Source organism: Rhinoraja longicauda, chromosome 26 (assembly GCF_053455715.1).
Source record: "Rhinoraja longicauda isolate Sanriku21f chromosome 26, sRhiLon1.1, whole genome shotgun sequence".
NCBI lineage: Eukaryota > Metazoa > Chordata > Chondrichthyes > Rajiformes > Arhynchobatidae > Rhinoraja > Rhinoraja longicauda.
In genome coordinates this window covers 32,790,726-32,815,934 of record NC_135978.1, presented here as the reverse complement: position 1 = coordinate 32,815,934, position 25,209 = coordinate 32,790,726, and the positions used below count along the sequence as shown (strand labels likewise).

Below are 25,209 nucleotides of genomic sequence, written 5' to 3'. Positions count from 1 at the left end.
AAAATGACAGATTCTTGATTAGTACTGTGTCAGGGGTTCATCAATCTACACACAATACCCCAGAATGAAGAAGCGAAAACAGGTGTTCAGAAATATTTGCAAAGTAATTAAAAAGAAATAACTGACATTACGTAAGTATTCAGACCCTTTGCTATCACACTCAAAATTGAGCTTAGGTTCATCCTGTTTCCATTGATTATCCTTGAGATGTTTCTACAACTTGATTGGAGTTCACCAGTGGTAAATTAAATCGATTGGACATGATTTGGAAAGGCACACACCTGTCTATATAGAGCTGGCCGCGCGGCCAAACTGAGCAATCAGGGGAGAAGGGCCTTGGCCAAGAACCCGATGGTCACTCTGACAGAGCTCCAGAGTTCCTCTGTGAAGATGGGAGAACCTTCCAGAAGGACAACTATATCTGCAGCACTCCACCAATCAGGCCTTTATGGTAGAGTGGCCATACGGAAGCCACTCCTCAGTAAAAGGCACATGACAGCCCGCTTGGAGTTTGCCAAAAGGTACCTAAAGGACTCTCAGACCACGAGAAACAGGATTCTCTGGTCTGATGAAACCAAGATTGAACTCTTTGGCCTGAATGCCAAGAGGCTCATCACCTGGCCAATTACCATATCTACGGTGAAGCATGGTGGTGGCAGCATCATGATGTGGGAATGTTTTTCAGTGGCAGGAACTGGGAGACTAGTCGAGGGAAAGATGAACGGAGCAAAGTACAGAGAGATCCTTGATGAAAACCTGCTCCAGAGCGTTCTGGACCTCAGACTGGGGCAGAGGTTGACCTTCCAACAGGACAACCCTAAGCACACAGCCAAGGCAATGCAGGAGTGGCTTCGTGACAAGTCTGTGAATGTCCCTGAGTGGCCCAGCCAGAGCCGGGACTTGAACCCGATCGAACATCTCTGGACGGACCTGAAAATATCTGAGCATCGATGCTCCCCATCCAACCTGATAGAGCTTGAGCGGATCTGCAGAGAAGAATGGGAGAAATGACCCAAATACAGGTGTGCCAAGCTTGTAGCGTCATACCCAAGAAGACTTGAGGCTTTAATCGCTGCCAAAGGTGCCTCAACAAAGTACTGAGTAAAGGGTCTGAATACTCCTGTAAATGTGATATTTCAGTTATTTCTTTTTAATTACTTTGCAAAAATTTCTAAACACTTGTTTTCACTTTTTTATTATGGGGTATTGTGTGTAGATTGATGATATAAAAAAATTAATCCATTTAAAAATAAGGCTTTATTGTAACAAAATGTGGAAAACGTGAAGGGGCCTGAATACTTTCTGAATGCACTGTAGATCAGCCGTGATTGAATGGCGGAGTAGACTTGATGGGCTGAATGGCCTAATTTTGCTCCGATCACATGATCTTATGACAGGGGTTCTGCATTCTTCCTGTTCAGCATGTAGGTGACGTTTTCTTCTCCCTCTTGTGTTCAGTCCGAAGCAACAGATGGAAAAGTCCTGGAGCACAACCCACCCTCCCCTCAGTCCTCCTTCCCATTTACAGTGGGCCAAGGTACACAAAGCTTCACAGCCAGTCAAAACAAGCTATTAGAAAACAGTGCAGCAATGTACATTAGGGATGTACAAGATCTACAACTGAAAGAAAGTACAGGGGGTGCAGCGGTAGAGTTGCTGCCTTACAGCGCCAGAGACCCGGGTTTGTACCTGACTACGGGTGCTGTCTGTATGGAGTTTGTACGTTCTCCCTGTGACCGTGTGGGTTTTCTCCGGGTGCTCCAGTTTTCTCCCACATTCCAAAGACGTGCGGGTTTGGAGGTTATTTGGCTTCTGTAAATTGTCCCTAGTGTGTGGGATAGAACTAGTGTACTGGGATTGTTGGTCAGCGCGGACTCAGTGGACCAAAGGGTCTGTTTCCACACTGTATCTATAAACTAAACTAAAGGTGTGTAGTATAACTAGGATGAATGTTAAGTCAATAAAAGACAAAGTGCTGGAGTAACTTCGGAGCTCAGGCAGCATCTCTGAAGAACATGGATATGCGACGTTTTGGGTCGGGATCCTTCTTCAGACTGATTGTCCTAGGGGGGAGAAAGCTGGATGAGAGGGCAGGACCAAGCCTGGCAAGTGATAGGTGGGTACAGGAAGGGAGTGGTTGATTATAGACAATAAGTGCAGGAGTAGGCCATTCGGCCCCTCGAGCCAGCACCGCCATTCAATGTGATCATGGCTGATCATTCTCAATCAGTACCCCGTTCCTGCTTTCTCCCCATACCCCCCGACTCCGCAATTGTCAGATTGGTGGATAACGGCCAGCGGTGAAAAGACAAAAAAATGTGAGATATGATAGAAGAGGTGTGAATTGTGAAGCCAGAGGAAGGAATGTATGTGGAAGGAGGTAGGGGGATAGGGGAAAGGGAAGGGGAGAAATGGTTGAGAATCCAGGTGGGGCACAGGGAAGAATGGGGGGTTTGGGAATTTAGGTTAATACCATTGGATTGTAAGCTACCCAAGTGGTATATGAGGTGTTGTTCCTCCAGTTTGTATGTGGCCTCACTCTGGCAATGGAGGAGGCCCAGGACAGAGAGTTTTTAGTATGGGAATGAAAAGGGGAGTTAAAATGGTGAGCAACCGGGAAATCTGGTAGGCCTTGGCGGACCGAGCATGATTGTCGGTTAAATGTGTAGGAAAAAAACTGCAGATGCTGGTATACACCGAAGATAGGCACAAAATGCTGGGTTAACTAAGCAAGTCAAGTTTATTTGTCACATACACATACACGATGTGCAGTGAAATGAAAGATACTATGAAAAATAAGCGGGACAGGCAGCATCTCTGGAGAAAAATAGGCAACGTTTCAGGTCAAGACACTTCTTCAGACCCGTCTGAAGAAGGGTCTCAACCCGAAACATCATCCATTCCCTTTCTCCAGAGATGCTGCCTGATCCGCTGAGTTACTGCAGCATTTTGTATCTTTCACTTCAATAGTGTTAGATTGGGAAGACCTACGGAAGCAAACAAGCCATGTGTCTGCTTCATCATCCTAACGATTTGTGTCGCCACTTTCAGGGAACCATGGATATTGAGAGTTAAACCATTACAATTACAGTATGCGATCCAAATCTGACAAGGCTACGTCTGAGTTTCAGCAGCAAATGGTGGATAGAAATGTTGGCCACAGTACTCACATTAGAAGCAGTTCATCCGTCACTGAAAAACACAAGATATGGGAATTCATCAATGATCATCGCAGAAATGTTCTCAGCCTTCAGCACCAATGTCATGAAGCATTAATATTCAGAAATGACAAATTTGTACACAGAACTTCAATCAACCCATTAAAAAAAATTAACTTATTCTCTTATCCCAGAATCATTGATGGAAACAGCATGGAAACAAGCCCTTCAGCTCACAGGGTCCATGGCCATCATTAAGCTGATGTCTAAACTACTCTCTGTTATACAAGAACTTTGCCCGAACCGTCTGTAACCCATCGCACTGTGGTCACAGAGCTGCAGCCCACAGCTCTTTGTTTAAATTCCCACGTGTTAAGCCGACAGCACTGTTAAACCTTTGCGCGCCAAACCGGCAGCGCTGTGTATTACCCAAGTCTGTCGCACAGTGTGTATTGCTTTACGCACCAGTCTGCAGTGCTGTGTATTGCTTTACGCACCAGTCTGCAGTGCTGTGTATTGCTTTATGCACCAGTCTGCAGAGTTGTGTATTGCTTTACGCACCAGTCTGCAGTGCTGTGTATTGCTTTACGCACCAGTCTGCAGTGCTGTGTATTGCTTTACGCACCAGTCTGCAGAGTTGTGTATTGCTTTACGCACCAGTCTGCAGTGCTGTGTATTGCTTTACGCACCAGTCTGCAGAGTTGTGTATTGCTTTACGCACCAGTCTGCAGTGCTGTGTATTGCTTTACACGCCAGTCTGCGGCTGATAGTGCTTTGTTCCCAAGGGGGGGGGGGGGGGGGGGGCTTGCTCGGATGCAGTCCCCTGCCATTGGTTATAGTTTCACTTTGGGAGCAGCTCTATTAGCCAGGACTTACTGGCGGTTATTTCAACAGCTGATTTCTTACCTGTATAAAGGCAGGGGTTCACCGATGGGCTGATTCGCGATCAGTACCGCGGAGAGAGAGAGAGAGAGAGAGAGAGGTGTGCTGCTGTAAACTGGACCAGCGCACACCAAGACAAGTATTGTTTTTGTTCTCTTGCCAATAACACTGATTTGTAACTGAACAGACGAGTGAGCCTTTTTCTGTTCTACCAGTCAGATTCTTGGACCTGTTCCCTTGTAACACTCCCATCTTATTATGTTCCCCATGGTGCAGTGGTAGAGTTGCTGCCTTACAGCGAATATAGCGCCGGAGACCCGGGTTCCATCCCGACTACGGGTGCTATCTGTACAGAGTTTGTACATTCTCCCCGTGACCTGCGTGGGTTTCTCCGAGATCTTTCCAAAGACGTACAGGTATGTAGGTTAATTGACTTGGTAAATGAAAAATTGTCCCTAGTTGTAGGATAGTGTTAATGTGCGGGGATCACTGGTTGGCGCGGACCAGGTGGGCCAAAGGGCCTGTATCTCTAAACTAAACTAAAGTAAATGAGATTCTGCCACTGACCTAAGCACTACACTCCCACTCTCAATGGGCTGCGGAATTGGGAACTGCCCTGGACGACCTGAAGGCTCGGCAGCCCTTGGTACACCGAGGGAGGGAGGGAGGGAGCCGCTGGAGAGGTCGGCCGTGAGGAGCAAGGGCGGGTAGGAGGGTGAACTGGCGTAATGTCTCCTGCGCCTTCGGTCGGCTGCAGGAGGCAGCCCCGGGACACAAAGATGGCCGGACGATGGGAAGGATGGCGGTTCGTGGGCCGATCCGGTCGAATGTGACAGATGGAGGCCGTGCAGGAGCCTGGGGTCTGGGACCGCTCCAGTGCACCGAGCGTGCGGATAAACCGGACTTTGGAAATGGCGCCAAAACATGGCGGTGCCCACATGTGTAAATAGGCAACAATAATCTCACTGTGCAGTTAAATAAAGCACCATTGAACCATTGTGGTGTGTTCTACCAAACCTCACGGACTGTGTGTGAGGGTGTGTGGGCGGCACGGTAGCGCAGCGGTAGAGTTGCTGCTTTACAGCGAATGCAGTGCCGGAGACTCAGGTTCCATCCTGACTACGGGTGCTGTAAGGAGTTTGTACGTTCTCCCCGTGACCTGCGTAGGTTTTCTCCGAGATCTTCGGTTTCCTCCCACACACCAAAGACGTACAGGTATGTTGGTTAATTGACTGGGTATATGTAAAAAATTGTCCCTAGTGTGTGTAGGATAGTGTTAGTGTGCGGGGATCACTGGGCGGTGCGGACTTGGTGGGCCGAAAAGGCCTGTTTCCGCGCTGTATCTGAAATATGAAATAAGCGAGCACCCGTATGTAACCCACGCGGTCTAGGGGAGAACGTGCAAACTCCACAGTTTCAGTATCAAGACGGCTCCCTGGTGCATGAGGTAGCAGCCTGAAGCCATAACTTAACTGTGTCTCGATCTAACCTCTTCAACAAACTCCATGCAAGTGAACATTAAGGATGGATGAGTCAGCACAGTGACGCATCGGTAGAGTTGCTGCTTTACAGCGGCAAAGATCTGGGTTCCATCCTGACTATGGGTGCTGTCTGTACGGAGTTTGTATGTTCTCCCCGTGGGTGAGTTTTCCCCGGGTGTTCTGGTTTCCTTCCACACTCCAAAGACAAAGAAACATAGAAAATAGGTGCAGGAGGAGGCCATTTGGCCCTTTGAGCCAGGCACCGCCATTCATTGTGATCATGGCTGGTCATCCACAATCAGTAACCTGCCTGCCTTCTCCCCATGTCCCGATTCCACTAGCCCCTAGAGCTCTATCTAACTCTTAAATTCATAGAAACATAGAAAATAGGTGCAGGAGGCCATTCGGCCCTTCGAGCCAGCACCGCCATCCATTGTGATCATGGCTGATTGTCCCCAATCAGTAACCCGTGCTTGCCTTCTCCCCATATCCCTTGATTCCACTAGCTCCATGACCTCTATCTAACTCTCTCTTAAATCTATCCAGTGATTTGGCTTCCACTGCCCTCTGTGGCAGAGAATTCCACAAATTCACAACTCTCTGGGTGAAAAAGTTACTTCTCACCTCAGTTTTAAATGGCCTCCCCTTTATTCTATGACTGTGTCCCCTGGTTCTGGACTCGCCCAACATTGGGAACATTTTTCCTGCATCTAGCTTGTACAGTCCTTTTATAATTGTATATGTTTCTATAAGATCCCCTCTCATCCTTCTAAACTCTAATGAATACAAGCCTAGTTTTTTCAATCTTTCCTCATATGTCAGTCCCACCATCCCAGGGATCAATCTCGTGAGCCTATGCTGCACTGCCCCAATTACAAGGATGTCCTTCCTCAAATTAGGAGACCAAAACTGTACACAATACTCCAGATGTGGTCTTACCAGGGCCCTGTACAACTGCAGAAGAACCTCTTTACTCCTATACTGAAATCCTCTTGTTATGAAGGCCAACATTCCATTAGCTTTCTTCACTGCCTGCTGTACCTGCACGCCAACTTTCAGTGACTGGTGTACAGGTCTCGCTGCACCTCCCCCTTACCTAACCTAACTCCTTTGAGATAACAATCTGCCTCCTTGTTTTTGCCACCAAAGTGGATAACCTCATCTGCCCACTCACTCAACCTGTCCAGGTCACCCTGCAACCTCCTAACATCCTCTTCGCAGTTCACACTGCCACCCAGCTTTGTGTCATCCGCAAACTTGCTAGTGTTGCTTCTAATTCCCTCTTCCAATTCATTAATATATATGGTAAACAGTTACAGCCCCAACACCGAGCCTTGCGGCACTCCACTCGCCACTGCCTGCTTCTGAAAAGAACCCAGTTACTCAAGTGAATTGGTCTCCACTGCCTTCTGTGACAGACAACTGTGGCCCCTGGTTCTGGACTCCCGCTACATTGGGAATATTTTTCCTGCATCTGCCCCTCACATCCTTCTAAACTCCAGTGAATACAAGCCCAGTCTTTCCAATCTTTCCTCATATGACAGTCCCGCCGTCCCAGGAATTAACCTCGTGAACCTACGCTGCACTCTCTCAATAGCAAAACTGATTGAGACCAAAAGTGCACACAATACTCCAGATGTGGTCTCACCAGGGCCCTGTACAACTGCAGGACATACAGGTTTGTAGGCTAATTGGCTTTGGTAAAATTGTAAATTGTCCGTGTTGTGTGTAGGATAGATTTAGTGTGCGGGGATCGCTGGTCGGCGCGGACTCTGGGCTGAAGAGCCTGTTTCCCTGCTGCATCACTGCTGTCCCTGAGCCACTTCCTTTAAAGGTCTGAATGCAGACCAATGGGTCCTGGTATCTTGTTTGCTCTTAGTTCTATCAGTTGCTCCAATAGTTTGTTGCAAGCTCCCTCATGGGAGGCATGTTTCCTCTCCTAATCTTGTTATCTTTGGGATGTTTGTGTTGCCTTGACGACTGCAAAATGTTGACTTAAATTAGGCAACGAGGCCCATGCTCTTCCCACCTTCTGGTTGAGTCACACAGCTACACAGTATGGAAACAGGCCCATTAGCCCAACAAAGATGCAGGCGGGGCAGAATTTGTCAGGCGTATTCAGGAGGGTTTCTTGACAAATTATGTGGATAGTCTGAGCCGCGAAGGGAACATACTGGGCCCAGTGTTGGGAAATGTGCCTGGCCAAGTGACTGGTGTTTCAGTGGAAGAGCAGTTTGTGGACAGTGATCACAACTCGAATATTATTTTGAATCGGGAGAGGCTGGGCCCTGCGGGAAGCTGCTAAATTAAAGATGAGCGCAGCGTTTATTTGACACATTACACGATGAGGCTGTAATGTGCTGCCAGGGTGGTGGTTGGAGCAGATACATTAGTGGCACTTAAACAACTTGTAGACAGGCACATGGAGGGATTTGCATTATGTGCCAGTAGGTAAGTGATGTTAGACACAAAATGCTGGAGTAACTCAGCGGGCACCCCACCCCCTCCCCTGACACCAGTCTGAAGAAGAGTCTCGACCCAAAACGTCACCCATTTCTGCTCTCCCGAGATGCTGCCTGACCTGCTGAGTTACTCCAGCATTGTGTGTCTACCAAAAGATCAGTAGGATTTGTCCTTTTGCACGCCTTGCAGTCATTTGTTCTTTGTACCTTTTCATATCTTTTCATTTCCCCCTCCCCTGACACTCGGTCTGAAGAAAGGTCTTGACCCGAAACGTCACCCATTCCTTTTTCCCCGAGATGCTGCCTGACCCACTGAGTTACTCTTGCATTTTGTGTCTAACTTCGATTTTAACCAACATCTGCAGTTTTTTTTCCTACACAGATAAGTGATGTTCTTGGCATCATGCTTGGCACAGATATTGTGGGCTGAAGGGCCTGTTGTTGCGCTGTCCTGTTTTATGTTGTCCATGCCGACTAAGTTGGCATTCTGGGCATTTGCCTGCATTTGGCCCATAGACATCTAAACCCTTCCTATCTATACATCTGTCTGATGGTCTTTAGCAAATCGTAAGTGTACCTCATTGTACAGCTTCTTCTGGCAGCTCATTCCAGATACGGATTGTCCTCTCAATTAAAATGTTTACCCTGAGGTCCCTCTTAAATCTCTCTACATAAGCCTAGGCCCTCTAGTTTTAGAATTCTCTACTCTGGAAAATAAGCTGCAAGTGTTCACTTTATCCATGGTCCTCATGATCTTGTGCACCTCAATATCACCCTTCAGCCTCCTACACTCCAAAGTCCCAGCCTATCAATTATCTCCTGAAACCTCAAGCCGACAGCTCCAGATAACATCCTGGTAAATCTCTTCTGCAGCTTTCCCAACTTAATGACATCTTTCCCACAGTTGGGCAACCTCGGTACATGTGCCAATAAAGTCTCATTGATCGATTGATTAAAGGATTGAGGAGGCTGCGGGGGACTCGACGAGCATCTTTGCCACAGGCAAGGGGAGGACTGGAGAACAGCCAGTGTGCAAGAAGTGAAGTTCATACATTTTAGGAACAGAATTAGGCCATTCGGCCCATCAAGTCTGCTCCGCCATACTATCATGGCTGATCTATCTCTCCCTCCTAACCCCATTCTCCTGCCTTCTCCCCATAACCCCTGACACCTGTACTAATCAAGAATCTATGAATCTCTAAAAATATCCGGTGACTTGGCCTCCACAGCTGCCTCTGGCAATGAATTCCACAGATTCACCACCATCTGACTAAAAGTATTCTTCCTCACCTCCTTTCCAAAGGCACTTTCTTTTATTCTGAGGCTATGGCCTCTGTTTAGTTTAGTTTAGAGTTACAGCCCAGAAACAGGCCCTTTGGCCCACCTAGTCCGTACCGACCAGCGATCCCCGCACATTAACACTATCCTAGACACACTAAGGACAATTTACACATACACCAAGCCAATTAACCTACATTTCTGTATGTCTTTGGCGTGTGGGAGGAAACCGAAGATCTCGGAGAAAACCCACGCAGTCACAGGGAGAATGAACAAACTCCGTACAGACAGCACCCGTAGTCCCGTAGTCGGGATGGAACCCGGGTCTCCGGTGCTGCAAGCGCTGTAAGGCAGCAACTCTACCGTGGCGTGGCCTATCTCTTGTCCTAGACTCTTCCACTAGTGGAAACATCCTCTCCACATTCACTCTGACTGTCTCGGCCTTGCACTATTGTGTAAGTGAATCCAGGGAACTACAGGCCAGTGAGCCTCAAGCCAGTGGTAGGAAAGCTATTGGAGAGAAGATGATGCAGAAGAGGTTACCAGATGCTGCTTGGATAGCAGGCATCAGCTTTCAGGAGAGGTTGGACAAACCGGAGCGTCGGAGGCTGAGGAGAGACCTGATAGAAGTAAATGAAATAACGGATAGAGCAGACATCCAAAGCGGTTTTCCAGGGTGGAAATGTCACGTGGAGAAGGCGTAGGTTTAAGGAGAGAGGGGTAAAGTCTAAAGGAGATGTGCGGGGAAAGATTGTTACATAAGGAGGTCATAAGGAGTAGGAGTAGAATTGGGCCATTCGGCCCATCAAGTCTACTCCGCCATTCAATCATGGCTGATCTATCTCTCCCTAACCCCATTCTCCTGCCTTCTCCCCATAACCTCTGACACCTGTACTAATCAAGAATCTATCTATTGCTGCCTTAAAAATATCCACTAACTTGGCCTCTACAGCCTTCTGTGGCAATGAATTCCACAGATTCACCGCCCTCTGACTAAAGAAATTTCTCCTCATCTCCTTCCTAAAGGAACATCCTTTAATTCTGAGGCTCTATCACCTCTAGTCCTAGACTCTCCCACCATCCTCTCCACATCCTCTCTATCCAAGCCTTTCACTATTCTGTAAGTGTCAATGAGGTCCCCCCTCATTGTTCTAAACTCCAGCGAGTACAGGCCTAGTGCCGACAAACGCTCATCATAGGTTAACCCACTCATTCCTGGATGGTGGATGTCTGGAGTGGAAGGCAGACGTGATGATGAAAACAAATACGAGTGGCTTTTAACAGGCTGTGGGACAGGCACATGGATTTGCAGGGAGTGGAGGGAGATGGAACACGCGCAGGCAGAGCAAATTAACCTGGCATCACATTGGGCACAGACATTGTGAGCCTTCAGCCTGTGCCTGCGCTGTACAGTTCCATGTTCTAGTCGCTGCCATATGTCCACTGTCGTATGTCCACTGTGGCAGCACTCCACTCGCTGGAAGCTGACCCACAACAGATGAAAGTCGTGCTCACAAGTTCACAAGGTACAAGAGTAAAATCAGGCCATTTGGCGCATTAAGTTTACTCCGCCATTCAATCATGGCTGATCTCAGCCTCCTAATCCCATTTCTCTCCATAACCCTTGACACCCATTCTAATCAAGAATTTGTCTATCTTTGCCTTAAAAATAGCCACTGACTTGGCCTCCACAGCCCTCTGTGGCAATGAGTTCCACAGATTCACCACCCTCTGACTAAAGAAGTTCCTCCTCAGCTCTGTTCTAAAAGAGCTCCCTTTAATTCTGAGGCTGTGACCTCTGGTCCGAGACTCTCCCACCAGTGGAAACATCCTCTCCACATCCACTCTACCTGTGCCTTTCATTATTCTGTAAGTTTCAATGAGGTCCCCCTTCATCCTTCTAAACTCCAGCGAGTACAGGCCCAGTGCCGACAAACACTCATCATATGTTAACCCACTCATTCCTGGAATCATTCTTGGAAGGATCCTCTCCAGAGCCAGCACATCCTTCCTCAAATTTGCACATGGTACTCCAAATGCAGCCTGACCAGTGCCCTATAGAGCCTCGGCATTACATCTCTGATGTCGGAACAGGAACTGACGTGGCCATGCAAGGACAATAGTGCGAAGGTCTCACCGTTTGACACACTCACTCACTCACTCACATTGTGACGACTGCTGGTGAACTTGCTGGACTTTGTTCAGCAGCTCTGCCATCACCACGGGCAGGATTCCGAATGAAAGGGCCATCTTCTCTTCAGGCTCTGCCAAGGGAATCAGCACACACATCCATCAACATCAACAGTGGTTGGGGTGGGTAAACTTTAGACTTTAGAGATACAGGGCAGAAACAGGCCCTTCATTCACCGAGTCGGTGCTGACCAGCGATCACTCTGTACACTAACACCATCCTACGCACACTGGGGACAATTTACAATCTTACCAAAGCCAATTAACCTACAAAACCTGTACGTCTTTGGAGTGTGAGAGGAAACTGGGGCACCCGGGGAAAACCCACTAGGTTACAGGGAGAATGTACAAACTCTGTACAGACTGCACCCGTGGTCAGGATTGAACCCCAGTCTTTGGTGCTGTAAGGCAGCAACTCGACCGCTGCTCTGACCCTAGAAGGATAGAAGCTGGACTAATTCAGGCTGGCAGGCAACAGCTTGCAGCAGAAGAGGAGTAAGGTGCACAAAGGAACGAGTGTGATGGGCCATCCTAAAAAATAATTAGTACCGAAGTAGAGGGGAACTGGTTACAAAATATGAGGAAATATCATATAGAAGGTATTTATTCACAAAATGCTGGAGTAACTCAGTAGGTCAGGCAGCATCTCAGGAGAGAAGGAATGGGTGACGTTTCAGGTCGAGACCCTTCTTCAGACTGAAGAAGGGTTTTGACCCGAAACGTCACCCATTCCTTCTCTCCTGAGATGCTGCCTGACCTGCTGAGTTACTCCAGCATTTTGTGAATAAATATCGTATAGAGGTGTATAAAATCATGAGGGGAATATATGGGGTGAATGCACAGTTTTCTACCCAGGATAGTGGAATCAAGAACCAGAGGACATATATTTAAGGTACGAGGGGAAAGATTCAATACAAACTTGAGGGGCAACTTTTTCACACAGAGGGTGGTGGGTGTATGGAATGAGCTGCCAGAGGAGGTAGTTGGGGTAGGTATTATCGCAATATTTAAAAGACACTTGGACAGGTACATGGATAGGAAAGGTTTAGAGGGATATGGGCCAAACGCGGGCAAATGGGACTAGCCTAGATGGGGGCATTTTGGCCGACAGGAATATTAATCACCAATCCTTTTTTGAGCCACGCATCATAATCCCACATGAATATTTGTACCTGTAGCTCATGACATATTTTGTGCATCCATGTTTGTATTTAGAGCCATACAGCACGGAAACAGGCCCTTCGGCAATGGAGGTGGCCCAGGACAGAAAGGTCAGTATGGGGGCTGGATAAAATCTACAAAGTGATAGGTGGATACAGCTGAGGAAGGGAGGTGGGGTAATTTGACAAAGGCCAGAGATGAAAAGACAAAAAAGTGTGTGACAAGGAGATGCTGCCTGACCCACTGAGTTACTCCAGCACTTTTGCCTTTTTTTTCCCCAGATACCAACTGCTGTGTAAAAACAACTGCCCTCAAAGCCCATTGGAAGCTCTTTCTTCTCACCTTAAAACAATGCCTCTTTGTTTTTGATATCTCTACCAAGGGAAAAGATTCTCTCTATCACCAGGTTTTTTTAAGAGTTTAGAAATACAGCATGAAAACAGTCCATCGGCCCACGCCGACCAGCCGTACAGGAAACAGCCCATCGGCCCACGCCGACCAGCCGTACAGGAAACAGCCCATCGGCCCACGCCGACCAGCCGTACAGGAAACAGCCCATCGGCCCACGCCGACCAGCCGTACAGGAAACAGCCCATCGGCCCACGCCGACCAGCCGTACAGGAAACAGCCCATCGGCCCACGCCGACCAGCCGTACAGGAAACAGCCCATCGGCCCACGCCGACCAGCCGTACAGGAAACAGCCCATCGGCCCACGCCGACCAACCGTACAGGAAACAGCCCATCGGCCCACGCCGACCAACCGTACAGGAAACAGCCCATCGGCCCACGCCGACCAGCCGTACAGGAAACAGCCCATCAGCCCACGCCGACCAGCCGTACAGGAAACAGCCCATCGGCCCACGCCGACCAGCCATACAGGAAACAGCCCATCGGCCCACGCCGACCAGCCGCACAGGAAACAGCCCATCGGCCCACGCCGACCAGCCGTACAGGAAACAGCCCATCGGCCCACGCCGACCAGCCGTACAGGAAACAGCCCATCGGCCCACGCCGACCAACCGTACAGGAAACAGCCCATCGGCCCACACCGACCAGCCGTACAGGAAACAGCCCATCAGCCCACGCCGACCAGCCGTACAGGAAACAGCCCATCGGCCCACGCCGACCAACCGTACAGGAAACAGCCCATCGGCCCACGCCGACCAATCGTACAGGAAACAGCCCATCGGCCCACGCCGACCAGCCGTACAGGAAACAGCCCATCGGCCCACGCCGACCAGCCGTACAGGAAACAGCCCATCGGCCCACGCCGACCAGCCGTACAGGAAACAGCCCATCGGCCCACGCCGACCAACCGTACAGGAAACAGCCCATCGGCCCACGCCGACCAACCGTACAGGAAACAGCCCATCGGCCCACGCCGACCAGCCGTACAGGAAACAGCCCATCGGCCCACGCCGACCAACCGTACAGGAAACAGCCCATCGGCCCACGCCGACCAGCCGTACAGGAAACAGCCCATCGGCCCACGCCGACCAGCCGTACAGGAAACAGCCCATCGGCCCACGCCGACCAGCCGTACAGGAAACAGCCCATCGGCCCACGCCGACCAGCCGTACAGGAAACAGCCCATCGGCCCACGCCGACCAGCCGTACACGAGTTCTATGGTATCCCACTTTTGCACCCTACACACAGGGCAATTTACAGAAATCAGTTTACCTACAAATTTGCACGTCTTTGGAGCGTGGGAGGAAACCGGAGCGCCTGGAGAAAAACCCACGCAATCACATGGAGAATGTACAAACTCCATACAGACTGCACCTGCAGTCAGGATCGAACCCAGGTCTCTGGTGCTGTGAGGCTGCAACTCTATCGCTGCACCACCTTCCCTCCAAATTTTATAATTTTTATATCAGAGCATCCCTTAGCCACGTTCGCTCCGGTGAAAACCCCAGCCGCTCCAAACTCTACCCACAACTGATCTTCCAATCCTTCCCCTACACCCTTTCCAGTAAAACAACATCCTTCCAATAGCGTGGCAATCCAAACCGCACACAATACTTCAAATGTAGTCCAAACAGTGTTTGTAATGTTCCAACCCATGCTGCACCCCACCCATGAAGGCAAACATACCAAGTGCCTTCTTCACCACCCTATCTCTCTGTTACCATTTTCAGGGAACTATGGACGTGAATCCCAAGGGCACTCGGGTGATCCACGTTATTTAATGCACGACCATTCACTACTCATATCCAACCCATATTTGATCTTGTTGGGATTAATTCCTCTGCCCATCTCACCAGCTGAGCTAAGCTGTAGCTTTAGAAACAGAAAATAGGTGCAGGAAGTGGCCATTCGGCCCTTCGAGCCAGTACCACCATTCATTGTGATCATGGCTGATCATTCACAATCAGTAACCTGTGCCCAATCTCTCCCCATATCCCTTGATATCCCTTTGAACAACCTTCCTCTCCATCAACCCACCACCAATTTTTGTCATCCACAAACTTACTAATCATATGTCCTACATTTACAGTTCACATATCTCCTACACCACACCCTCAGTACCTTCTCTACCCAGTGTAGGGACAAGTGTTTGACCTCCAACAATTGCTGGGGAAAGTGCCGGAAGACCGTGAGCTGTGGAGGAGTGAAGGGTTCAGGAAATTACACAAAGTGTGGTCCCTCCAGGAAAGGGGAGGGGAGCTGGGAGAAGGGGGATCAGTCCCCTAATCTTGCCATCTTGGCCTTTCATCCATAACACATCATGTTGACCCTGAACTTTTAAAAATATTTCACTTGTCAGCTACTGGTTTATAGATTGAACCAGAAATAGAAGGTAGACACAAAATGCTGGAGTAACTCAGAGGGACAGGCATCTCCGGAGAGAAGGAATGGGTGACGTTTCGGGTCGAGACCCTTCATATAGATACTGACCACAGAAGATGGAAAAATGTTATCCAATTGGATCACTGATCATCCAATTTCCATTCACACAAATCCCATTTTAGAACACCCAACATACGACACCCCAGTATAGGAACAGGCGGTTCGGCCCATCATATCTGCGCCAAACATGATGCCAATCTAAACTAATTCCACCTGTAGATGGTCTGTATCCCTCCATTCCCTGTCTGTTCATGTGTCTGCCTGAAACCCTCTTAAATGGCACCATCTCATCAGCTTTTGCTACCTTTCTAGTAGTACATTCCAGGTATCTACCATTCTTTTTGTAAAAATAATGCCTCATAAATTTCCTTTAAACTCTTTTTAACGTCATGCTCCCCACATTCCCATCAACTCCCAGAACACTATGTGCAGCTTTGGTTAATCCTGCAAGTGGGATTAGTTTGTATAAGCATGATGCTTGGATAGTGTGGATGTGGAGAGGATGTTTCCACTTGTGGGAGAGTCTAGGACCAGAAGTCATAGTCTCAGAATAAAAGGATGTTACTTAAGGAAGGAGGTGAGGAGGAATTTCTTTAGTCAAAGGGTGGTGAATCTGTGGAATTCATTGCAACCGAAGGCTGTGGAGGCCAAGTCAATAGATATTTTTAAGGTGGAGATTGATAGATTCTTGATTAGTACAGATGTCAGGGGTTATGGGGAGTAGGCGGGAGAATGGGGTTGAGAGGGAGAGATAGATCAGCCATGATTGAATGGTGGAGTAAACTTGATATGCCAAATGGCCTAATTCTGTTCCTAGTTATGAACTTACGAATTTATGATGGTCAGCATGGACACAGCCTGTTTCTATGCTGTACAACTCCATTACTAAATAGTGGAGCAAGCTTGAGGTTCCAGGATTACCCCACAATACGACGATGCTGAGCTAACCCCGGCAGCCACCTGTGTTCACGGTTGCCATGGTTGGATGATTGTCCGAGCTGGCAGGATCCGTAGGGCAATCCAACTGAGAAGGGAGACAACACAAAATGCTGGCGTAACTCAGCGGGACAGGCGGCATCATTGGAGAGAAGAAATGGATGACGTTTCGGGTCATAAGTGATAGTAGAATTAAGCCATTCAGCCCATCAAGTCTACAGCATTCAATCATGGCGGATCTATCTCTCCCTCCTAACCCCATTGTCCTGTCTTCTCCCCATAACCCGTGACACCCACACTAATCAAGAATCTATCTCTGCTTCAAATATATCCTTTGACTTGGTCTCCACAGCCTTCTGTGGCAAAGAATTCCACAGATTCACCACCGTCATCCATTCCTTCTCTCCAGATGCCGCCTGTCCCACTGAGTTACTCCAGCATTATGTGTTGTCTCCCATCTCAGTTGGATTGCCCTAAGGATCCTGCCAGCTCGGACAACCATCCAACCTTGGCAACCATGAACAAAGTTGGCTGCCCGGGTCAGCTCAGCATCGTCGTATTGTGGGATAATCCTGGCACTAATTAGTAATGTCAAAGTATGGAGTTGTACAGCATAGAAACAGGCTATGTGTCCATGCTGACCACCATACATTCATAGCTAGGGACAGAATTAGGCCATTCGGCCTGATTGGGCCATTTTGTCTATCCGGTGTAAACCAGCTTTTCTGCCGTTCCTACGTAACCCGAACTGAACCACGTCTGACCTGCGACCCGGCGTCGCCGCCGCCGCCACCCTGGCTGGGCCCGTGTCCACCGGGAGGGCCTCGGAGTTGGCCCGGGACTGGCGGCCGCGGGGAGGAGGGTTGTGGGGCGGGGGGAAGAGGGCCACATCCGCCGCCACGCACCGTATGTTGAGACCCGGGGGGAGATCACCACCCCGTGGCCTTTGCGCCACCTCCACGAACTACATCTCCGTGCAGCTTCTGCCCAGGCCCAGACGTGTTGTGACCGACGATAACTACATCTCCCGGTGGCCTTTGCGCCACATGCCCAGACTGGGATAATTGGAACTACATATCCCAGCGGCCTTTGCACCACATGCCGACCCCACCGTTGGGACTGTGGAACTACATCTCCCAGCGGCCTTTGCGCCACATGCCCAGATCCCGCCATTGGGACCAGTTGTAACTACATCTCCCAGCGGCCTTTACGCCACATGCCCAGACCCCGCCATTGGGACCATTAAAACTACATCTCCCAGCGGCCTTTGCGGCGCACTCCGCCATTGTAACTACATCTCCCAGCGGCCTTTGCGCCACATGCCCAGACCCCGCCATTGGGACCGGTTGGAACTACATCTCCCAGCGGCCTTTACTTGACCACTGGCCCGGAGCAGCTGCACACCCAGACCCTGCACCGCTCCACATCGTTGCAACGCGCCCCGGAGACCCGAACATCCCCCAACTTCTGTAAAGGAAAGTTTTTTTTGGGAGTGACAATAAAAAATCCAAATGAACAGACTGAAATCAGATGTCGTCTTTATTTGGGAAATAAACATTTACATGAATGTGACCGGGTTTGGAATGGTGAGCTACTTTAAAAGGCAGAGGTTAGCCTGGAGCGGCAGGGGAGGGAGGGAGGCTGCAGTCGCAACAGTGTGGTTAAAATAATGATCAGAATTCAACCCAAGTCAGGTGTCGTGCTTTGAAAGTTGTGGGCAGTTCTGAACACAAAATAATGTGACGTAATCCACATGAAGAACTCATTAGTGGAGTTGTTTCGATGTCAATCGTGTAGTCAGCATTATAAACATTTGCAGGGTACCCCACAGTCAGGAGAAAAACATGCATTTCCAAAGTTGCAAACCTCTCATCCAACGCTCAAAGGGTAAACGCTGAAGCCCACCACTTTAACACTTGCGCCCAGCCAGGCAGCAGTCACGCGAAGTTTAGGATTCTTCGCCACCACTCTGAGCGGTCCGTGCTGAGTCTCCTTCCAACTCTGCAGCTTCTCCAAGTATGAGAATCCAACACGTGCAAACAATTGCCGCAATCTTCCGAGATCCTGACGGAAAGAGGCTGCAGAGCAGGAGCTGTATTTGAAGCGTCACCCAGCATTCGGCTTCCACAGACGCGGGGTGTCAAAGGGCTCCGGCAGGCGGGACATCACAAGACTGACTTGAATATCCAGCTTCAGGCTAAACATTGAACCTCGAGGAAACCGCCTGCCCTCTCCCATTCACCGCAAGAAAACAAAAGCGTAACTTCTGCAAATTCTTTAAGACCTGTTTGTATTTCTCGGACTTTAAAACTATTCTGTTTCGCAAGGGGTGGGGGAGAGAAGAGGTGCAAATTATGAGGTGGAGGTACAAGATGTTCCCTTTGGGTTAACATTGTGCAGTTACAGGGTCAGGCTGCTTCCTGAGCCCGCTGACACCAGGGTACATACTCCCTTCACATCTCAGTTCACAATGAATCATAATACATCCATGCATTAATATCTCAGCAGTGCTGCTAAATAATTAAAGACAAAATGAAACTTAATTTACAATGAATATAGAACACCAGTCCTTTGGGTTCACCTCACTGATGCACATTCTGCACTCAATTCGCTGTTTTAAGAATCTTTAAAATGTAAGATTGAAGCATGATACTTTGGGAAAGAATTCTATAATACACTAGAATGATTTCAAGAGTTTTTTTTAAACAAACAAATGGAAAGCAGAAAAAGTCTTTCACTGTGAACTCTACACAAAGCTTCCGATCAGACTTTCCAACCTACATCTGCTCAAAAGAACTGGATACTGCTTTGCATTTGCCTGTGAACAAATGCTCTTTTACATCTTTAGTTGGTGACTTAGTCTCTTGAGGAGAGTCTCTTGTCTGTGGTGGGCAGGCCTGAAACACTAGCTGACGGCTCGCTCAGCCAGACCCCCGAGTTCAGTCATCGCTGTCTGACAGCGTCTCATACTGGGAGGAGAGTAGGGGAGCGGGCTCACGCTCCCACGTCCTGGGCGGAGGGTGTGAACTCGCTTGGCCCATGGTCGGTGGAGCACAGGCGATGGACGTCGGTGCTACACTCATCATACGTATCGTCAGTGGATTGTAGGGGAATGCCGTTGAACCTGTGCAACAAAATACAAGGCAGTTAATTCACATTCTTTACTGCCCTGCTGGTCAGAGTTTATCTGCACTGCAAAAAACCCTATGTCCTCTAACAAAGCAGCTTCAGTGCCCGAGGTGGCCCCAACACGATTCGCATAGGACTGAAGTATGGAATTAAAGCCAGGATGGACAGGAGTGGAGGACGCTGGCACAGTCGGGGTGAGGGCAAGTGTGACTTTGTTCAGTGGGAGAGATGGGGCAGAGTTGATGCTGGCTTCACTCATCTGATGGAACTAACCGCTACTCAGACATGGCACTAACCGCTACTCAGACATGGCACAGGGCTGAGATGTGTGAAGAGATGTAGCTGTCAACCACACACATGTGCAAACAGATTCTGCTTTTTTAAAGGACACAAAATGCTTTTACTGAATTTTGATAAAAACGTCAGAAAGGAAAGAAGGGAAATGTTAGGGTGTGGAATTGAACAACAGTGACCACCAGCTGATGCAAGATCCCAGTGACCAGGAAAAATGGAGATAATAAAGTGTTAGTGTAGACAAACAGGTCAAAGCCTTTTCTCAAAGGAACAAATACAAACTGGCAATGTGCACACAACCTTGCTGTCAACATGTTTAAAGAGCATGTTAAGGTGCTGTGCAAAAATGGTTATCAACAGAATTTAACACCAAGACACTTATTAGGGAAGATGACAAAAAGCTTGGTCGGAGCTAGGATTTACAGAGTGCCTTACAAGAAGAGAGAGAGGCAGAGAGCACAAGCGAAGGAAGTCCAGTGCTTCGGGTTTTGGTACCTGCCTGCCACTGGTAAAGTGATTACATTTAGGGTTGTTCATGAGGCCGTAAGAGACCTCAGAACAGGTATGGGGACTGGAGGAGATTAGAGATTGGGAGAAGTGGGGCCATGGAGACATGGACATTTTAACAACTTAACCGGGAGACAGTGTGGATCAGTGGGAAAAGGAGAAATGGCTGAATAATCATTGAACTCATTGAAACTTACTGAATAGTGAGGATGTTTCCACTAGTGGGAGAGTCTAGGACTAGAGGCCACAGCCTCAGAATTAAGGGATCTACATTTAGAAAGGAGATGAGGAGGAATTTCTTTAGCCAGAGGGTGGTGAATCTGTGGAACTCATTGCCACAGATGGCTGTGGAGGCCAAATCAATGGATATTTTTAAGGTGGTGATTGATAGATTCTTGATTAATACGGGTGTCAGGGGTTATGCGGAAAAGGCAGGAGAATGGGACTGAGGGAAAGATAGATTAGCCATGATTGAATGACGGAGTAGACTTGATGGGCCAAATGGCCTAATCCTGTTCATACTACTTATGAACTTTGCACTAGTTAGAACATCTAAGTTTCAGATGACCTTTAAATGTGTAGTGTGTTGGGTGAATCAAATCCAGAGGGAACAAAAGCTTGGATGCAGGCTTCAGCGGTTGGGCTGAGGCAGTGGTGACGATGATCGTGGAAACTGGGGTTGGTGATGAGATAGATGTGTGGTTGGAAGCTTTCTCTGGTGTGAAATACCCTCTCATCTGCCCGGCAATGCTGAGATTGGCAACAGGAGCCCCTGGAGGTGCCAGTCAGCAGGCCACATTGCATCCCACGGGGTGCCCCAGCAGCTGATGATTCTTCCTGACCATGGTACTAACCTGATGGAGGTGACGGATTAGCCTCCTCACTCCGAGCATCAGCGGACACTGGGAGGCTGGTGCCCATGTTCTCCTGCGCCGCGCTCACAGGGTGGGACAGAACCCCTTGGTGGTCTTCTCCTTTATCATCATATTTCCCCATTAAGGCTTTCCTGATAATGTCCTCCAGGCCGAGGTTACTGGCCGGATCTGCAAAGGAATTGCTCCGAGAACTGACTCCACCTGGGATGTGGGAGGAAACGGTTGGAGAGGAGGGGAGCGGGTAAAGGGAAGTGCAGTCAAGTGGGGAGGAAGAGGCAGGCAGAGAAAGAACAGGAAAAACAAGTCAGCATTTGTTTTGCAAGCTCCAAGCTCCAACAGCCACAGCAATGAGCAGACCCAGTGACCTCTGGTTCCACACAGCAGAGCAATGAAGCTAACAAATTCAGCACAGAAAATCACTGCTTCACATGCAGCCCATTCTTGTTATAAGATCATAAGTGATAGGAGCAGAATTAGGCCATTCGGCCCATCATCTACTCTGCCATTCAATCATGGCTGATCTATCTCTCCCTCCTAACCCCATTCTCCTGCCTTCTCCCCATAACCTGTATGGGGAGACACCTGTACTAATCAAGAATCTATCTATTTCTGCCTTAAGACATCCACTGACGGCTTCCACAGCCTTCTGCGCAAAGAATTCCACAGATTCACCACCCCCTGACTAAAGATATTTCTCCTCATCTCCTTCCTAAAACCTCCTTTAATTCTGAGGTTATGACCTCTACACCTAGACTCTCCCACTAGTGGAAACATCCTCTCCACATCCACTCTATCCAAGCCTTTCAGTCTTCTGTATGTTTCAATGAGGTCCCCCCTCATTCTTCTAAACTCCAGCGAGTACAGGCCCAGTGTCATTAACCTACTCATTCCTGGGATCATTCTTGTAAACCTCCTCTGGATTCTCTCCAGAGCCAGCACATTCTTCCTCAGAAATGGGGCCCACAATTGCTCACAATATTTCAAATACTGCCTGATCAGCGCCTTATAGAGCCTCAGCATTACATCCCTGTTTTTGTATACAAGCCCTCTCGAAATAAATGCTAGCATTGCGTTTGCTTTCTTTACTACCGATTTGACTTGCAGATTAACTTTTTGGGAATCCTGCACAAATCCCTTCACACCTCCAATTTCTGGATTCTCTCTTCATTTAGAAAATAATCTACGCCTTTATTGCTACCACCAAAATGCATGACTCCACACTTTGCTACACTATATTCCATCTGACACCTATCCATGTCCTTCTGCAAAGTCCCTGCTTTCTCTACCTGTTCCTCCACCTATTTTTGTATTATTCGCAAACCTGGCCACAAAGCCTTAATCCCCTCATCCAAACCATTAAAATACAACGTGAAGAGCAGCGGCTCCAGCACCGAGCCCTGCGGAACTCTAGTCCCTGGCAGCCAACCAGAAAAAGCCCCCTTTGTTGCCACTCTTTGCCTTCTGGTATGCAGCCAACCTGCCATCCACGCTAGTATCTGCCCTTTGATACCATGGGCTCTCATCTTCCTTAGCAGCCTCCCGTGTGGCACCTTATCAAAGGCTTTCTGAAAATCTAGATAAATAACATCTACTGAAGAAGGGTCTCGACCCGAAACGTCACCCATTCCTTCTCTCCCGAGATGCTGCCTGACCTGCTGAGTTACTCCAGCATTTTGTGAATAAATCGATTTGTACCAGCATCTGCAGTTATTTTCTTATATCTACTGATCTCCTTTGTCTGTCCTGCTATTTACTTCTTCAAAGGATTCCAGCAAATTTGTCAGGCCAGACCTCCCCTTCACAAAGCCATGCTGACTTCGGCCTATTTTATCGTGAACTTCTAAGTACTCCGTAACCTCATCCTTTACAATGGACTCTAAAATCTTACCAACCACTGCAGCCAGACTAACTTTAGTTCCCACTATTCTACTTTGCTCCCTTCTTGTACAGCGGAGTAATATTGGCAATTTCCAATCATCTGGAACCACTCCTGACTCTAGTGATTCTTGAAATATCACTATTAATGCCTCCACAATCTCTAAAGCCACCTCTTTCAGAACCCGAGGGTGCAGTCCATCTGGTCCAGATGACTTATCCACCTTCAGCCCTTTCAGCTTCCCAAGCAGCTTCTTCCTGGTAATAGCCACTCCACTAACTTCCACCCCCTGACTCTCCTGAATTTCAGGCACATTGCTGGTGGCTTCCACTGTGAAGACAGATGCAAAAAAGTGATTCAACTCCTCTGCCATTTCTTTATTCCCCAGTATCACTTCTCCTGCATTATTCTCCAGCGGTCCAACGTCCACTCTTGCCTCTTTCTTACTCTATATATATAACTGAAGAAACTCTTGTTGTCCTCTTTTATATTATTAGCTAGCTCACTTCATCTATTTCATCTTTTCACCCTGTATTGCCTTTTTAGTAACCTTCTGTTGTCCTTTAAAAGCTTTCCAATCCTCTGGCTTACCACTAATCTTTGCAATGTAATATGCATTCTCTTTTAGCTTACCACTAATCTTTGCAATGTAATATGCATTCTCTTTTAGTATTGTCACCTACCACTATTGCCCTGTCCTTGTCAGCCACGGTCGCTTCTTTCTTCCCCCTAGAATCTTTCTTCCTCTTTGCAATAAAAAGATCCTGCATCTTCTGAATTATTCCCAGAAATTCCTGCTATTGTTGTTCCACCGTCATCCCTGCTAGAGTCCCTTTCCAGTCAACTTTGGCCAGCTCCTCCCTCATGCCTCTGAAGTCCTCTTTGCTCAGCTGTAATACCGACACATCTGATTTCACCTTCTCCCTCTCAAATTGCAGATTAAAATTTATCATATTATGGTCACTACCTCCTAGTGGTTCCTTTACCGTGAGTTCCCTTATCTAATATAACATCTTCATAATCAGCAATTTAAAATACAATTTGAATAAATAAATACAATAGTTTAATCATCAGATTTTTTGGATCAACTCTACATTTAACAGCTCATATTTAATTTTGCCAGTTCAGAAATGGGGATTCATCCAGCCTGGCCTTCATACGCCAAAGCCCCGTCCCATCTCCTGCATCTGAAACCCACCAACAACATTCATGTGTTGATCTGGCTTCCTCTTGTTCCTACAACTAGACCCGTGCTATTGAGGCGGCACGGTGGTGCAGCGGTAGAATTGCTGCCTCACAGCGTCAGAGACCCGGTTTTGATCCTAACCAAGGGCGCTGTCTGTACGGAGTTTGTACGCTCTCCCCATGATCACATGGGTTTTCTCCGGGTGCTCCGTTTTTCACCTGCACCCCAAAGATGTACAGGTTTATAGGTAAAGACTCAAGGGTGAATGAATTTAAGAAGCACTGGTTTAGAAGGTGAGGCGTGGCAGGAGAGGCAGATGATGACTCAGTGAGAATTCCTGCTATTGGTACAGTGCTTTAGACTGTAAAAATAAAGACCGGGTAATTGGTATCGACTGGCGTTCTTTAATTATGGTGTATTTAGTGCTTAGTTCATAGGTGGCTCTTTTCTACTTGGGTTAGTTTGACGTTGAACGTACAGCAGGTGAGCTCAGTCCTTTGTGTTGTCCAGCTTGTACCACTCCTATAAGAAGAATCATCGCTTTAGTGGGTTTGAGCAATCAGTTATGGCGCTGAGCGCCAAGTGGTGGCACCAGGGCCCGGACAGAGTTATGCCAGACTTGCGATCAGAGCCTTTTGGTAAAGGAGAGGAAAGTTGGGCCACTTTGTAAAGGAGCAGATAGTGAAGTCTCAGCACACATCTTTATATGAGGAGGGTGGAAGTTCAAAGCACGATGGGTGGATTAACTGCGCAGGCAAGGGGCAGTAGAGGGTTCAGGGCAATAGTGGTAGGTGATTCAATGGGGAGGGGGGAAAGATAGGCCTTTCTCGGATGTACATGTGGACCCAGGATGCTGCCGTGCCTTGCAGATAATATTAGTTATAGATTGGGCATTTCAAAGGAGGAAGTTACAAGTCATGCTTTGCAATGGTGTAAATGACA

At 48.2% G+C, this 25,209-nt stretch overlaps 2 protein-coding genes across 22 annotated transcripts in view; both read right to left on the bottom strand.

Moving 5' to 3' along the window:
- Positions 1 to 17,396, bottom strand: part of zswim7 (zinc finger, SWIM-type containing 7) — a 32,156-nt gene extending 14,760 nt beyond the window's left edge. Inside the window, exons 1-3 of the mRNA XM_078422144.1 lie at positions 17,165 to 17,396; positions 11,427 to 11,525; positions 3,171 to 3,192 (exon numbers count right to left, since the gene is read on the bottom strand). Of these exons, the coding sequence (XP_078278270.1) occupies positions 3,171 to 3,192; positions 11,427 to 11,525; positions 17,165 to 17,291 (248 nt within the window). The 5' untranslated portion in view covers positions 17,292 to 17,396. The remainder of the gene's footprint in view (positions 1 to 3,170; positions 3,193 to 11,426; positions 11,526 to 17,164) is intronic.
- Positions 17,397 to 17,921: 525 nt separating this feature from the next.
- ncor1 (nuclear receptor corepressor 1) overlaps positions 17,922 to 25,209 on the bottom strand; it is a 186,200-nt gene continuing 178,912 nt past the window's right edge. For all 21 annotated transcript variants that reach the window (XM_078422004.1, XM_078422003.1, XM_078422017.1 and 18 more), the window contains 2 exons: positions 21,185 to 21,406; positions 17,922 to 19,524 (listed from right to left, as the gene is read on the bottom strand). In XM_078422004.1, coding sequence (XP_078278130.1) covers positions 19,340 to 19,524; positions 21,185 to 21,406 — 407 coding nt within the window. In that variant the 3' untranslated portion in view covers positions 17,922 to 19,339. The remainder of the gene's footprint in view (positions 19,525 to 21,184; positions 21,407 to 25,209) is intronic.